General features: G+C 36.7%; 1 protein-coding gene across 1 annotated transcript; it reads left to right on the forward strand.

The window, feature by feature from the left end:
* The first annotated feature begins 943 nt into the window (after positions 1 to 943).
* Positions 944 to 14,947, forward strand: ankrd52b (ankyrin repeat domain 52b). The gene is made up of 28 exons (XM_028447200.1): positions 944 to 1,095; positions 1,981 to 2,064; positions 3,031 to 3,109; positions 3,238 to 3,308; positions 3,404 to 3,604; positions 3,874 to 3,961; positions 4,291 to 4,433; positions 4,843 to 5,055; positions 5,173 to 5,251; positions 5,365 to 5,479; positions 6,235 to 6,317; positions 6,417 to 6,534; positions 6,829 to 6,897; positions 6,980 to 7,120; positions 7,683 to 7,739; positions 8,283 to 8,394; positions 8,492 to 8,563; positions 8,653 to 8,854; positions 8,968 to 9,055; positions 9,738 to 9,855; positions 9,954 to 10,173; positions 10,280 to 10,367; positions 10,458 to 10,541; positions 10,990 to 11,135; positions 11,765 to 11,847; positions 12,137 to 12,219; positions 12,361 to 12,452; positions 12,539 to 14,947. Exons 1-28 carry the CDS (start codon positions 1,069 to 1,071, stop codon positions 12,727 to 12,729), a joined length of 3,147 nt encoding a protein of 1,048 aa, XP_028303001.1. The 5' UTR covers positions 944 to 1,068; the 3' UTR covers positions 12,730 to 14,947.
* Positions 14,948 to 16,874: the final 1,927 nt, after the last annotated feature.

The following is a 16,874-nucleotide window of genomic DNA, read 5'->3' on the forward strand; positions in this document are numbered from 1 at the left end:
GTTTAATATGAGAAGAGACAGATGTGCATTTTTTGAGTGAGTTTGACAAGGACTATTATATAGGTCCATTACTAGCAGCATGATGGTGTGATGATGAGCACTTGTTGATGAAGGACCTTTTTAAATGGTGTTTGAATGTTCTGTAATTGCATGCATGGATTTAAAAAAAAAAAAAAAAAAAAATGCTATACATACATTTTGTGTGTTAATGTATTACCTTTATTTATACATATAGTTCCATTGAGACAACGAGGTCTAATTTCCATGACACTTGTTTTAGACAAATGCATTAATATTTCAAAACATATAACAGTTTAGAGTTGCAAACATTCCTGCAAAGTGAAGTTCTTACCAGAGCATGCACTGCACAAATACTAAAAATGAATGTTGGCATTGTGTGGTGAGGTTTTTAGAACAATATGTGTCAAGTTTGTTAGTCTGTATTATACATTGAGGACCTACACAGGATAAAGCAGGTGATCATAATGCTTTAAAATAGTTTAGGTTTTACTTATATTGAATAGAATCAGAATCAGAATTTCTTTATTAATCCCAGGGGGAAAGTGCTTTTGTTACAGCCACTTAAGAAAAAACAAAAAGAATAAAAGAATAAAACGTTTAACAAAGACGGAAAAAATAAATAAATAAACGTTAAATAAGTGTATAATTAAGTAAAAGACTGTTAAAAATGAGGATGAGATACACACACATTACAGTAGCAAAAAATAAAGAAAAATAAATAACAATAATAATAATAATAATAATAATAATAATAATAATAATAATAATAATAATAATAATAATATACAAATTTTTGTCATTTATATATTTATTTATTTTTTGCAAAATATATATCCTAAGAACTTTAAAATATGATAATAGCAGTTAAAAGTATATCTGTTTAAAGTCGCGCTCCTTACTTTTTCTCGCGAGATTTGGGTAACTAACGCGTAATAGCGTACCGGCTGCTAACTAAGCTAAATCTGGGCTAACTATAGCTGCCAAAGAGTGTCATGAAGCCATTTTTCCACCAAGTTTCAATAACAGAGCTTCATCAGTGACCGGGACATGGAGCTGAGAAAGATTACCGACCAGGTAGTCAGAAAGCTTATCTTCTGGAAACCGTTATTCGGTGTCTGGTGATTATCAGCGTAGCAAACAGCTGGCTAGTTCCGTCCGCAGCGAGCGAACCAGGAAAGTTCACTTTACAACGAATTCATGTTAAACAAAAAAGCTGTGTCATGCTATGACTCGTTTTTAATCTTGTCCAACAGTTAAATGAATGATAATTAGTTTTGTGTCGTGTTAAGGGCGTCTCTGTGTATCAACGCCGGATTGCGGTGGGGGGAAAATAACACATCAACAAACAAGTTCAAACAAGTGCTTTACGAGGTTTTATAGTTTCATTCAGAGGCTGAAATTCAATGACTGACTTTTCAGGTTTACGCTGAGATTTGGTGGAGTACGCATGCGCAGTTATGATAATATATGTTATATGCCGATTGTTTAGTCATATGATAAACTACATTCAAAAGCTAGTTAAAAAAAAAACACCTCAATTTGTAAAATCCTAAAGTTCAACCTCTATATTTCATGTTGAAGGAGTAATCATAAAACAAAGAGGTTTTACTTGTTTTTAACAAATCTATTTGTTGTAAATGGGGGGTTTGTAAAGCTATGCCATGTCACTTATATAATAACCCATCTAGTACATACTGTATGTTGACAGCTTCTGTCTTTCACCTGTCTATCTATTTCAATTCTTTTTCTTTCTTTTTTTTTTTTTTTTTGGTCTGTGTCAATGCCAATCACAGTTAGTTAGTCTGTCATGTTTTGTCATTATATCTGATTTTTGAGTAGTTAGCAGTAAAAATGTTTGTTTATGTTAAAATACAAATGAATAATATTATTTAAAAAACGAAACACTGAACAGTTTTTAGTATTATTGACTCTATTTCTATGTACCCTCTCTCCTTACAGTCTCCATTGGTCCAGGCCATATTCAACAGAAGCACAGAAGACGTGTCTTTTTTGTTGAACCATAACGAAGATGTCAACTTGCTGGTAATTTTGTCTTGCATTAAATTTCATTTTCATTTCACTAAATTTATATTATTTTTAAATATGCTCTTAAAAAAAAAAACAGTTTCAGCTTTAGGGCTCCTCTATGCATCTTTTCCAGAATGTTTTATAAACTTGTTATCAACAATGGATAAAAAATAGATTAAAAAAAACAACAACAAAAAACCTGCAAATTATAACATAAGGGACCGGCCTGCTAACATGGCAACACAGCTCTTAAAATAAAGAAGAAAAAAGGATGTATTATTCCATTTTCTTTCAGAATGGGACATAAGATTATGCCAAGGTTACACTAATGTAAATACATGTGTGTTATGTCTCCAAGCAAAAGAGAATATCTGGAGCAGCTCACAATATAAACCAGCTGGAATAAAACCGAATAAAGCTGTCTGTGCTACCAAAAGTGTCGAGGTAAAATTGGATTTGACCGTTTCCCAATAAAAAAAAGACTACGGTACATTTTAGTCAAACTATCTTAGACTAGTAAAAATACAAAGAACTCAAAGACAGTATTCAGTCACTACATTCCACTGATCAACCTGCTGTATAAAAGTGCAAGTCTGTTAAAGGATTGGCCTGAGCTGCTTTTTGAATTCCCCCTTGGGGATCAATGAACGTTATCATATCCATTGAACCATTGCTACCTTAAATAAAACAGTCTACATTAATTAATTAATTTCCTCATCACAAAATACTTTGTTTCCTTTATATTAAGTCCTCAACATAGTAAAAAGTGATTATTTTTAGTGTTATTAACATAAATGTATAATGCTAATATGTATTGTAAATATCTTGATTATTTAAAATTTGATCATTAATTGTGGATGTAAAGGATGTAGATTTCAACATGGAAAGCTAGAGCCAAAGAGGGTTTACATACACTATCACTATATCAAAAGCTGAACTGAAAGAATAAAAACACTAATGTTTTATAATTTCTGTTTTCAGGACCAAGAAGAAAGCACACCACTGCACGCTGCTGCTTATTTGGGTGACACCCACATTATGGATTTACTAATTAGTTCAGGTAACAAAAACGAATTCACATGAATAATTAAAAAAACAAACAACCTTGTGGTAAATCATTTTTATTTGGTAATTTAGTGACTAAGTTGTATTTACAAGCAGGATTTTAAATCTACTCTGTTTTTTTAGGCGCAAACATCAATGCCAAGGACCAGAACCTGCTGACTCCTCTTCACCGAGCGGCTGCCTCACGAAATGAAGTACGCACCCTGAAAAACTCTCAGAAATAACGTTTTGAAATAGAATTGTCATCAAACTTCATGGTGAACCCACATTTCACTCGTCTTGTTCTCAGAGGGCTGTGGAGCTGCTGCTAACGCACGGCGCAAAGGTGAACACACGAGACAAAGTCTGGCACACGCCTCTACACATGGCTGCTGCCAACTGGGCTACAGGCTGCGCTGAAGCTCTCATACCTCACGTTTGCAGCCTGGATGCTGGGGACCGATCTGGTAGGACGCCACTTCATCATGCAGCATACAGCGGCCACGAAGAGGTGAAGTAAAGAACATGGATGGTCGTGAATAGATTACAAAGTGCTTATCTTTAGCTATTTATTGTTCATACCTTTGTAAATGTGTATTTATTATAAATATGTGTAATATTTATTAATACTGTATACAGTAAGAATAGATAGATTTAATTCATGCAAATACTCTTAATAAAGCCAGGCTGTTTAAATGACGTGTTTGGAGATGATAAATGTTCTTCCTTGGTTTGATGAAGCATTGTGTGTTGTTAAAGCTTCTTACACCCTCTTTATAGATGGTTTACGCTCTCCTACGTAAAGGTGCTGGTGTGGGTGCCAAAGACAAACAGGAAAGGCAGCCAATACACCTGGCGGCACACCTGGGTAAGTGCTCTACACGGTGATACGATACATGTTGTTTTCATAGCTTGGTTTTGTAACAGCTGTTTGTCTGCTTTATAAATCACTTCAATAAACATTGATTTGCAAGTTTTTCAGAGCTTGTTAAAGCAAACTGACTTTTATTCAAATGTACAAGATTAGATTATTTAACCTTTTGTCCTGATGGGATATTTAACCCAGAGCACATAGTGTGAGTTATGGTTTTAACAAATACTTAAAATTATGGTTCATAGGTTATGTTTGAACAGGTGTGTGTGGTGCGATGCACATTATTACGTGCTGTATGTAGTAAACATATGTTTTTTCTTCAGGACATGTGGGAGTGGTGAAGCTGCTCTTGTCTTATGGTGGAGATGTGATGTGCACAGATAAGCGTGGGTACACACCACTTCACGCAGCCGCTGCAAACGCACAGTCAGATATGGTCATGTATCTTTTAAGCCTCGGAGTTGAGGTAAACCTGCTATTTCATCCCTTCACATTCAAAATACAAGTTGTGTTTCACAATATCTGTCTTTGATATTTGTTATTGGAGCTGTTTTAATGTGATTTTGGATTATTTGCAAGAATTACCCCTTTGCTTTAAAGTTAATTGGTAAATGTAATGCTTTCCTCAACTGTACTCCCAATGCAAAATGGTTTAACTAAAAGTTTGACACGTTAATAACATGTGCTATACTGTACGGCACAGCTCCAAATTGATGGAAAAGACAGAACTGTATCTTTCACAATTGACCTCATTTTTGCTTTTTCTATTAACTGTAATCAATAACGTCAGCCATTGCATATTGTCATCATTTGTGCTGTATATTTTTAGGGCTTTATTCTAAAGTCACCTGTTCTTTATACTTTCTCCCTTTCAGACTGATGAGGCAAATATTTTTGGAAATACAGCCCTTCACATGACCTGTCACACTGGACAGGACTCTGTCGCCAATGAGCTGGTCAACTGTGGTGCAAACATCAATCAGCGCAACTACCACGGCAACACGCCACTGCATCTGGCTGCTGCCTCCTCCAGTGGTGTCCTTTGTCTTGAAATGCTTGTCAGTAATGGAGCGGATGTTAACATAAGGGTAAATTCAAATTTTAAGTAGTTTTTGAGTAAGAAAATATTTTGCTCTTGCTGTATTGTTGTCAGTTTGTTAAAGTTGGCTTTTCTTTGATAAATATTTGTCCTTTCTGTGAAGCAGAATAAAGACGGAAGGAGCGCTTTGCATATGGCTGCAATGTACGGACGCTTCACAGGCTCCCAGATTCTTATTCAAAATGGTAAAATAATGCAAAAAACAAACACTAGGTTCCAATGAAACATGATAATCTCACAAGATATGACGCACAGTTCACATTCAACAAAACAAGTACAATATTTATTTAATCTGTAGGTGGAGAGGTGGATTGTGTTGATAAGAAGGGAAACACTCCTCTGCATGTTGCAGCCCGATACGGTCAGGAGTTACTGGTCAGTGCTCTACTCACCAATGAAGCTGACAGATGCAGGTAAGTTTACCTAAAGCAGAACCAAGGGATTGGTATCAGGAATTCAGTATTTCCCAGTTTTAAAGGGTCAATTTGTTCATTTTTGTTGTAGTTTCATGTGTTTTTGGAGTAGTTTTGTGTATTTTTGATCGACTTATGTGCATTTTTCTGTCATTTTGTTCCTTTACTTTGGGTGACTGCACAAAATTAGACCAAGTGCTGCATGTGACCCCAGGTTGCCATTTGCTCATGTCTTTTATTGATGATCCCAAGATTTAATATACAGAAGAGAAAAGGCCCACAACCGCGAGAAGAAAATAGTTTCCAAACCCAGTCATAATGTCGTCTCCATTGTGACCTACTATACATTGTTATTTGTCACTTGTAATGAGTGGTTAGTGATCACTACTGGTCACCCATTAAATTGTGTGTGCTACTGTTTGGCATTTATGAATGTATGACTGGTGTGGAAAAGCATGCATTGTGCAAGCAAAATTAGGAAGGGATGAAATACAATCAGCATATCAGCATATCTTTGGCGTTTATTTGATTTGCTACTTTAACAAATAATGATTTAGATATATATAGATACTGTATATAGATAATTTTTCAGCACATCTGGAACATTTGACTATATATTTATTATATTCTCATCAGAGATGTGTAGTTTTCTCGCTGCATGAAACCTTTACCTTTCAAAGACTGATATAAGTTTATATCTTAATAGAAGACTCTTCTTTAAATATTTACTAACAATAAATAATGTCCTTTTATAGACAGGGTGCTCATGGGATGCTTCCTCTACATTTAGCAGCACTCCATGGATATCCAGACTGTTGTCGCAAGCTGTTGTCCAACGGTGAGAAGTTTGCTAATGTTCTTTAGAATGTGTTCACTTGTCACACTTGAGTTTTTAATTGAATTGAATCAATGATGAATTGAATTGTTTTTAATTCAGGCCAGTTTTACAACTGTATACCACCTCTGACGAGTGGCCCAATACTAGCCACAGGCTTTGACATAAACATGTTGGACGATCATGGTAGGACATGCTTGCATGCAGCTGCTTCTGGAGGGTAAGTGATGAACTCTCGTATTAATGCCATGGACTATTTCTGCTCACTCGTTTTAGGGAAGTAGACACAGCTAATGTCAAGGCTATATATAGTACGATCACTTCAAATCATTGTTGGTCCCTATAAATATGCTACTTCAGATTGTATATTTGTGAGAGATGCATTTGTACCAGTTACATCAGAAAATGTTTTCTAGATTGAATGGCTGTTGATCAAATGATAAATTGATCAATCAGGCTGGTCTACTGTCAGAATACTAATCAATTATTTCTTGTTATGTTCTTTGTTTTGCAGAAATGTTGAGTGTCTCAACTTGCTACTAAACTTTGGAGCTGAAATTGATATCAAGGACAATTTGGGAAGGTGAGACGTGCTAGAGAGACAATGTTGAGTATTTGAACTGTACATTATAGTGACCTCACAGTTTCTTTATGTGAACCCACAGATCTGCTTTGCACTATGCCACTGCCAGTGGGAACAGTCAGTGTACAGTGTCCCTGGTGAGAGCTGGTGCAGAGGTCAATGAGCTGGATCTGACCAACTGCAGCCCTCTGCATTATGCTGCTGCTTCACATACCTTTTGTGGGTGAGGGATAATAATAAACAATTGGCATTCACACAAATGCAGCTTTAATAAACAATGTTTTATGCAAAGGAAGGACGCATTGTGAAGAAATACAATCCTGCAGTTGAAAGTTCCCTGATATCCTAAGAAAGGTAGAAGTAGCCTTACATTATGTAGAATGCAGGCAAGCAGTGAGAATTAAAACATACATTTTTATTTATTTATTTATGTATTTATTTATTTGACAGGGACAATGTAGTCAGACATAGTTACAGAAAAAATGCAACTGATGCCATGCATACAGAGTGTTTAGCTAATGCTAATCCTCAACTCCTGTACCTGGTTGAGCTTTTCCCCAGATACAAAATATAGAAAATATATAAAAGCACAATCTTAAACACATGTTCACTTATTTACAACAGTGATCTATCATTTATCCGTCCCCACATTCAGCTCACACAGAAATAAACATGTCACTGGATTGGATGAAAAATTGCTCTCGAAACAACAAAATCCAGCTGCCTCAGTGTGACCAGAAGAACTTTGTACTGCTGCTCTCATGTTATTATCTTTTTCTTTTCAGAGGGGGCACAAACTCTGAGCCATACATTAACCTAAATAAGGAACAAGAGGCATCTATGTAAGTATTAAGTAGATCAATGTTTGTTCTAATTTCTCTGTGTCCTGCTGTGTAGCACCGGCAAGGATGTAGGACATTGTTTTTCATGACGGACACTTGAATGGACATTATCATTACCAGCTATCACTTGGTAATAGGGGTAACACAAAGAAAATCTTTACTGTTGAAATCGGGCACTCTATCAGACCAATATCAAAAATAAATGTGCAATCAGTGTGTGAGATGGTATATTTTAAATGACATTGTAGTTAAAATGATGAGCTGTTATTTAACCCCATTAGGAATTGCCAGAGAACCATTTACGGAACAAAAACCACACTCAAGCTCTATGAGTGGTGACATTGTTTTTACTTTCCAACTCACTTACCAGTCCTGGGTTTTAAACCAATGACTTAAATCTTACATATTTTACCAAATATTTACCTATTTCTAAGGATAGCCAATCTATCCCAGATTAGTTTATGGTGTTTGATCATGACTTGTTGCTTTAAATCAACGTAATTATTAAGTTTCCTAATGTGTTTTCAAATGTTGTGTGTTCAGCTGTTTGGACTTCTTGTTGGAGAATGGAGCAAATCCTACTCTGAAGAACAGTAAAGGATACAGTGCTGTTCATTACGCAGCAGCCTATGGAAACAAGCAACATCTGGAGCTGGTCAGGCCTGTCTCTTTTTTTTTTTTTTTTTTACTTAGTGTTCTTTTTACTCAGTCAGAAACGGTCTTGACCCAATATTGGTTTGCTACTATTGCAGCTTTTGGAGATTTCCTTCAACTGCCTGGAAGAGGCTGAGAGTAATATTCCAGTCAGTCCTTTGCACTTGGCTGTGAGTATGATTGCTCAAAAACGTGTGGATCCATGAGACTCTGTTGAGTGCTGCTTCCTACATTGTTTCTAATCTTTTCATCAATACAGGCGTATTATGGGCACGGCAAGGCACTGCTATTGCTCTGTGAGACGCTGGTGAGTCTGGATGTGCGGGACATTGAAGGACAAACTGCTCTCCACCTGGCAGCTCAGAGAGGCTTTTCATCATGTGTTGAGGTTCTGTTGAAACATCAAGCGTCCTACACACTGAAGGACCATAAACACAAGAGGACGGCTCTCCACGCTTCAGGTGTGTTATTTACAATATTATAATACACTCTAAATAAAGCTATTTGTATTTATCTAACACTTTACCACTAATTGTTTTCTGACTAATACATTTTGTCCTTTTCTTATGAGCAGCTGCTGAGGGTCAGGTAGACTGTCTGCTCCTATTGGTCAACATGGAACAAAGTGCTGATATTCTTGATTGTCAGGACACATCGGGACAGTGAGTGACTCCATACCTTATATTTTAAATACATAATTTATTATTCTTTTTGTTGGTAAATGTAAAGAAATATGGTCTTTAAAAAACATTTTAAATCAATAATCTTCTATGACCGCTATATTATACCGTATAAAGTTGTTGGAGCCACAACCATCATGTTCATACATTATAGCAGTGTTTCTCAAACTTAATACAGCTGTTTCATCCCTTTTGAAGAGTGAAACATTTTCAGCTCCCCTCGCAATGCAATTTCAAATAAATGGGTAAACATTTTTACTTTTGTAAAAAAAGGTACAAATTGTGACTATTCTTCTTCAAAACTCATAGAAATAGCATAAATTGCACAATCACATATTTTAGAACAGTTGTAATAAAGTTTTTTGAGTGTCATAATGTCACAAACCATCTTTCTAAATCATCGTCACACCAACTCTGTAGTCGTTTTGACAGTCTGACATGACCTCATTTTACATTTAACCACGTTTTTGTGTTTTTGAAGATGAATACTACATTTTGTGATTGCATCTGCTGCTCTTGCATTATAGTTCAGATATCTTTGTGATACGTTTTTAACAACCCACAACACAGGTGTGATACTGATTAGTTTATGGCCCACAATCATTTCAAATCAAATAGTTACATTTAATTCCTTTGTCGCTTTTTGTTTTTTTTCGTGTGACAGGACAGCGCTCATGCTGGCAGCTCTTGGCTGTCACACAGACTGTGTTCACATCTTGCTGGAAAAAGGCGCGCAGGTTGATGCTGCAGACAAACGGGGTTTTACTGCATTACACAGAGCTGTGAGCATAGACACATTACATTTAACTTATAGAGAATCATGGTGGACCACCTTCACCTTTATCATTCCTGTTGTCCTCCCACATGGTGTGTGCTGAAGGTTGTGTTGGGCAGCGAGGACTGTGTGTTGGCAGTGTTGGAACACGGAGCCTCTGCTCTGTGCAGAGACTCTCAGGGAAGGACACCGCTCCACCTCGCTGCGTCTCGTGGTCACACTGAGCTCCTTCTCACCCTGCTCAAGGCTGTTAAGAAGGCGGACCCTCTGGACTCCTTACTGGACTACAGTGGCTTCACACCCACTCACTGGGCAGCGCATCATGGTGAGACCTAACAACAGGAACAATGTCTCACAGTTAAATGAAACTTAACATATACCAGTACCAGAGTTGATTTTTAAACAGCTGTTGGTTTTCTGTGTTTCTTCAGGGCATGATGGGTGTTTACGTGTTTTGCTTAATAACACGTTCTTCAGCAACCAGGAGGGAAATCCTTTTACCCCGTTACACTGTGCTTTGTGAGCAACACAACTTTTTACACAGTGTGTTTTATACATAAGCAGTTTAGAATATATGGTGTTTTTGACTGATCTGCTCTATAAACACAGAGTTAATGGACACGATGTCGCTGCTGAGCTTCTCGTGAAGAGTGTTGGCTCTCATACTGTCAACTGTCGGGATGCCAAAGGGAGGTGTGTTTAACTGTGTACATCAGTTATGCTGCATGCAGTGCAGCAGGTTTCAATTTCCCTCCACATGCTAAGAATGAGAAGATAAAGATAAGGACATTTATAATAAAAACTTTTAAAATGCTTTCCCACAAAACGAACCACAAAATATTGCCAGAGCCAAACACACACGTATTTACTCTTGATTTGTATTTTAGTTTGAAAAATAAATCAGCTAACTTCCACTATATGTGATACAGACACGGCTCTACTGGACTCAACACAAACCTGAACTGACCAACACACCTGCCCTTTTTAATGCAGGGCTGAGCACATAGTACCATTATGTGACTTATGAAGTGGTAGTTTGCCTTTCAGTAGCCCCAACCTATAGTTTTAAAAATGCTGCTATCAAAACTCAGTTTATTTAGATCCTACTGCTTAATGTTTTTTTCTGACTGTGTTTGTTCAGGACTCCTCTTCATGCAGCTGCTTATTCAGGAAGCGCTGCAGGGCTCCAGCTGGTCCTGGACCAGGGTGCAGAGGTCAATGCTGTGGATAACTGTGGATGCTCTGCTCTGATGGTTGCTGCTCGCTGTGGACAGAATATAGCAGTTGGTGGGTAACTCGGAACACTCTCTGATTCTTAAAGACCCCCTGGTTTGTGCTGACCTGTCATACGGGGAAATGAAAAAATGCCTTGATTATTGGCGTTGCTCCTGAAGTAGTTAAGACACGCCCAGTCACAGCAGCCCCGCCCCTACAGCGCTGCACAGTTCAGCATGGAGCTGTCAATCAATGCTCACTGAGGGCTGTGAGAAGAGGAAACCAGTTTCTCCTCCCATCTTTTATAGGAGGGGCGGGACCAACAGTGACAGTTAGTGACGTCACTGATCTAATATCAGCCAATAGCTAAATTCAATTGCAATAGCTGGCGTTCAACACAAAGAGGGCAGTCACTCTGACATTTTACAACTAAAAACACAAAATGAAATACTAAAATGCAAGGAGTGAGACTCGGATCAATGAACTACATTTCGTAGAAACCTTCAGCAGAAAAAAGTGGTTTTAGGGTGTACTTAGTAGTTGGTAAGGAACCTAGAGTAACTTACAGACACACCTCATGGTTAGATTTCTACACACCAGTTTGTTCCCCCAGTGCTTATAAAACTTACCAGCCCAGTTAACCACACGTTCAAAATATTAAAGTCTGTCATGGTTTTTGCTGATTTTCCTACTTTTTTCAGAGTTGTTGCTGCACAAAGTGAAGCCTGACCTGAGCCTGGTGGATGTGAATAATAACACTGCCCTTCACTTAGCCTGCATCAAGGTCACAGACACACACACACAGATTTCTGTCTGCATGCAAGCACATATGTTTAGCACACATGTAGCAGATTTTGTTTATTAATGTTTTGAGAATTTTTTTTTTATCATGGTGTACTAAAGTATGAGAAACCTTTGATTAGTTTACTCCTTTTTAACACTGTTATAACAAAAAAATAACTGTTGGCATGTGATGAAGAACCTTCTCACAGTTAAAAAAAGATCTACATGAAATGTTGTTGTATGTTATCGTTACTGAATTGAGGAAGAGCTCAATGTGTTTCCTGCTGCAGGGCCATGAGATGTGCGCTCTGCTGATCTTAGGAGAGATCACTGACTCCTCCCTCATAGATGCTAGAAACAACACTCTCCAAATGTGAGTGAGGACAATTCCACCCCATTGCTAACTTAAAAATACCTTTTATCAAGATATCAACTTGGACTTAGTGAAGACAGGTGAAGTCTTGTAACACAAAAAGATGTACTGACTCTGAGATGCATTCATCGTGTATTCCAGGCCCCTTCACATTGCAGCGAGGAAAGGCCTTGCGACCGTAGTGCAGGTGTTACTGAGCAGAGGAGCTGCTGTCATGGCTGTAGATGAGGAGGGTAAGTAACGGGGGTTTTATTTTTGTGATTAGGGGTCAAAACATGGAATGTTTCTTTTTTGTTTACTTCTGGTCCACCTTGTGCAGGCCACACACCAGCCCTGGCCTGCGCTCCAAACAAAAACGTAGCAGAGTGTTTGGCCTTGATCCTGTCCACCATGAAGCCCTTCCCTCCCAAAGAAGCTGGAACTGGAGCCACCTCCCACTTCAATCCCATCCTGAAGAACTGCAGCATTTCTGCCACCCGTGGAGCAGGTGGAAGTTTGTGTCATGCCTGAGTCTCAGACTCTACCAGCCCTACAGAGTGAAATTTCATCCCAGTTTAGTGACACACACACACACGCGCACACACACACACACGCACATCTCCACACACATGTCACACAGCACATATTCATGAACTCGTGGCACTGCTCCTCATAGTCTTATACTTTATTAATGCTGTTGGAGATTCTATAGAATCAACTAGACATAATTTATTGAAGGAATAACAGTTTTTAATATGAACATATGAAAAAGCTTTTTAGCTTTTCACACTGTTAAGAATATTACCGTTTCTTTTTCATGCTTTTTCACCAACATAACATTACAACAGAGTATTTTAGGATATCATCTGATGCAAACTGTATGAATGTGTTTCTGTGGTGTGTGTTTGAATGAAGTGTTTGTTCGTCTATATTCTCTTCAGTCCCTTCAGGATCTAGAAGTGTTATATTTTCTTTCTTTTTGATTCTCAGGTGAAAAGCTTTTTTTTGGGGGGGGGGGGAACACTTTACCAAAGTTTGTACAATTAGTAAATATAAAAACTGCTTACCAAATTCCATTTTATATTGCCTCAGTGAATGGAGCACTATTCCTGGTGGAAAAGTGATTTTCCATACACAACCACTCCGTGCTGCACGACAAACTTTATGCTACAGAGTCCATAGCAATAAATAATTATATCCTTTGGTCTCTATTTTTTGTCAGTAAACAAATTGGGACGCTGTAGGAAATCTTAGCAAAATGTGCTTTTTATGATTCCTGGAGGGACTGACGTAATACTACTTCTTGAAATACGTGTTTTAAAGTATCTAACATTATTCAAATGTTTTTATGCAAATACTAAGACTATTTTTTTACGCAAGTATAGCTGACTCTACAGTGTGTGTTTTAAACAGTTTTATTTAAATATTGTCATGATGAATAGTAAGCCAAAAGGTCTATGTTTTTAAAATATAGTTTAATGCTGTAACATGTAATGCTTCAAATCAGGGGACTTTTTACTTGTATTTCATAGAAAATCTCATGTTATGAAGAAGGTCAGTTTGTTCTGGGCTGTCAGAGCAACATCTTAGGATGGATGTTACAAAGCACAACATATGAGTTGTATTAGTCAGCTGAGAAAAGTCAAAGAAAATATTCAGGGGAAAAATAAGTATCAGATTACTGAAGATTTCTAACATGTCTCTTTGTGACTTTGCTTTTCTTCATGCTTTTGTTTTAATTTTGCCAGTCTCTGAAGTCTTGGTTCTCCTTATTAATACATCTCTCCTTTATTTAGTGATGTAATATAATGCTGAAAATACTTGTAGCTAAGATGACTTATAAAGATATGAAACCAGATTTAGAAGCCAGTCTCCTGTATTTTAGGAGCAAGAGAAAACTAGTGGTTGGTATGTTGCCCAGAATCAGTTTAATATAATTCAGCCATCCACTGAGCCAAGAACCCAGCTTTATACCCAACATCTACCCTCTACGCCTGCTCAGCCTTGCTTTAGCTAAGGGAAGTTTAATCAAGCCTTAGCGGAGTTATCATCTCATGATACTGTAGTTCTAAAGATGGATCTCTGGAATTAACAGGGTTAGAACATGAATAAATAAAGCTGCTACACCGTGGCACATTTTCAAAATATTTTTTTTGCTTTAATAATCAGAAGTTAAATTTGTCTTTGAAGGACCTTTTTCTGTGTAATGGTTTGTTTTAGTTGATTCGCTAAGCTTCATTTTAACAGTGGAGTAGATGATGTTAAGCCAAAGTTTAATTGAAGTGTCCAGCATGTCGTTTTTAGTAACCTTTCTATTTTTAGTCATTTAAAAGTGAGAATGGCAGAGAACAGAATTTACCAGCATTTAAAAAAATGCTGTTGTGCTTTATATGTTTCCCTTTTTTTAGGAAAGGTTATTAGCTGCTGTCCCTCTACTGTCTCTCCCCCTTTAAAAACATACTTTACACTTTTGCACTCTGATATCAATGTTTACATGTTACCTTAAGGAATCTTTTCCCTAAATTTATGCAATAAATTTGACAAAGATGAAACTGGGATTCATATATTTTTAAAAAATGATTTCTACATACTAAATGAGGTGATGTATTGTGACGCCTGTTTCCTGTGGATAAACTTTTTTCAATACTAAACATCAGGGTGTGATAACTTGGAACGCTTTGTGGTTCCACTGTAACCGACACCTGTTTGAAATGACATAAATAATAAATCATTTATTGATATTTTTTAATGTGTTTTTTTCTCTTTGAAACAAACAACATGTGGATTTACTTGTAATTCCAAATGATGACATCACAATATTATTTCAGTTGATAATGTAGCATTAAGATTTATGAATGAAGTGTACTACAAATCAAATTCATCTATTATTATCATTGAACTATTGTGTTATTCAGAGGTAAAAGTAATGGATTACAAGTACTCATGTGACTGTTGTTGCTTTTATGGGTACTCGTACATTTTTGAGTAGATTTCTATATCATTTTAAAAGAAGTAAAGTAATTCATTACATTTCTACAGCTCAGCATTACTGACTAAATTATTATTTTTGTTTTAAAATGATCAACGGACAATGGGAAACAACAAAAAAATTAATAGACAACAATCATAGACGACCAACCAGATTAAATGTAATGTACCGCACCAAAACAGCATTGAGTGCTGGTTATTTTCTCAGTTTCAGAGTTCATAAATGTAGCTATATTTAGAGCCTGAGAATTTTATTATTTGGAATTGAACTCATTGGTGTTGTTTTATTTCTTAAAATGCACATTTTGACAAACCTTTTATTTTACACAGATGCCTTTGTGGAAAAAAAGAAAATTCTAATTGTGCAAGATTTGGTCTCTTGCTTTTTAAGTGATATGTTTACTGTATGCAAGGGAACCGTAGCAAGATTTATTAACAAAAATAAACAGGTCAAAGTAACTAGTAACTTTTTACTTTGAGTACTATTCATTAGAGCTACGGTTTACTTGTACTTGTCTTGAGTATGTTATGTTTGTTTACTTTTCTTGTACTTGAGTACAATTTTAATCAAGTGTTAGTCTTGAGATACTCTCATTTACCTGAGAATGCATACAGAGAGACGTACAGGTTTTGCTTTGCTCAATCAATCAATCAATTTATTACAGATGAACTGAAAACGAATCAGCAAAAATATCAAGTTGTTACGGCAGAATTTGCGGTTGACCTCATTTGGAAACATGATTTATTGCTCTGGTTGAATGATGGAGTCCAGTCGGAGCATTGATGGTTTTATAAAAAAGATTTATTATAAGATAAAATAAAAAGGAGTAAAGAAGAAGCTTCCATCCTGAAAGAATGAAAGACAAAGGCTGGTGGCAAAGCAAAAAGGCAAAACCCGTTCAAGACCCGTTCCAACGCTCTGACTAACAGTTTCAAAGCTTAAGCTTTTTATATAGATAACAGCAAAGTTCCACTCTGGGGTAAGGAGGAGGGGAGAGTCAGATGCCCAATAGTGGAAAGATTTGAGGATGATGAAGACGTATATGTTATGAGGGAGATCTGGCGCCACTCTTATCTCCTTGATAGTGTGTGTGTGTATCTGCATGTGAGCAGAGACTCTGGCCTTGGCAGAGTCTCTGTGCACTGAGTATGATCTGTACTGTTTAATCATGATTCAGCTGTTCAAAAGTGTAAAGAGTAATGGAGTCATCATGTATTAAAACATGACAAATTGTACACATGAACATACATTTGACGATATGATGATGAATATAATAATTGCCATAACAAAGTCAATAGGCTATAACAAACATCCATGTGTTTCACTAGTGTTTCTCCTCCCTTGGCTGCACATGGATGGGACATGTGTCTTCTTTTGTTTTGATACTAAGACATTTGTGATTGTCAGGGTCAAACATGAGCTCATCAATGATAGATATACACACATTATATAGGTCAAAGCACAATTTTCAAAAGTTCATATACAACAGTAATATTTTAATTAGAAGATGTTTTACATTTACAAAGCAAACGATCAGTTATTGTAGTTAGTTAAAGATGACATTTACTGCTGATATAAAGCAATACAAATTATGTTCAAGATTATTGATTTATTCATTATTATTATTTATCATTTAGGGGTCTATTGTGTCATGTTTATTTTATTTATTAGGTATATCCATATGAAA

This window comes from Gouania willdenowi, chromosome 5 (genome assembly GCF_900634775.1).
Source record: "Gouania willdenowi chromosome 5, fGouWil2.1, whole genome shotgun sequence".
In the NCBI taxonomy this organism is placed as follows: Eukaryota; Metazoa; Chordata; class Actinopteri; order Blenniiformes; family Gobiesocidae; genus Gouania; species Gouania willdenowi.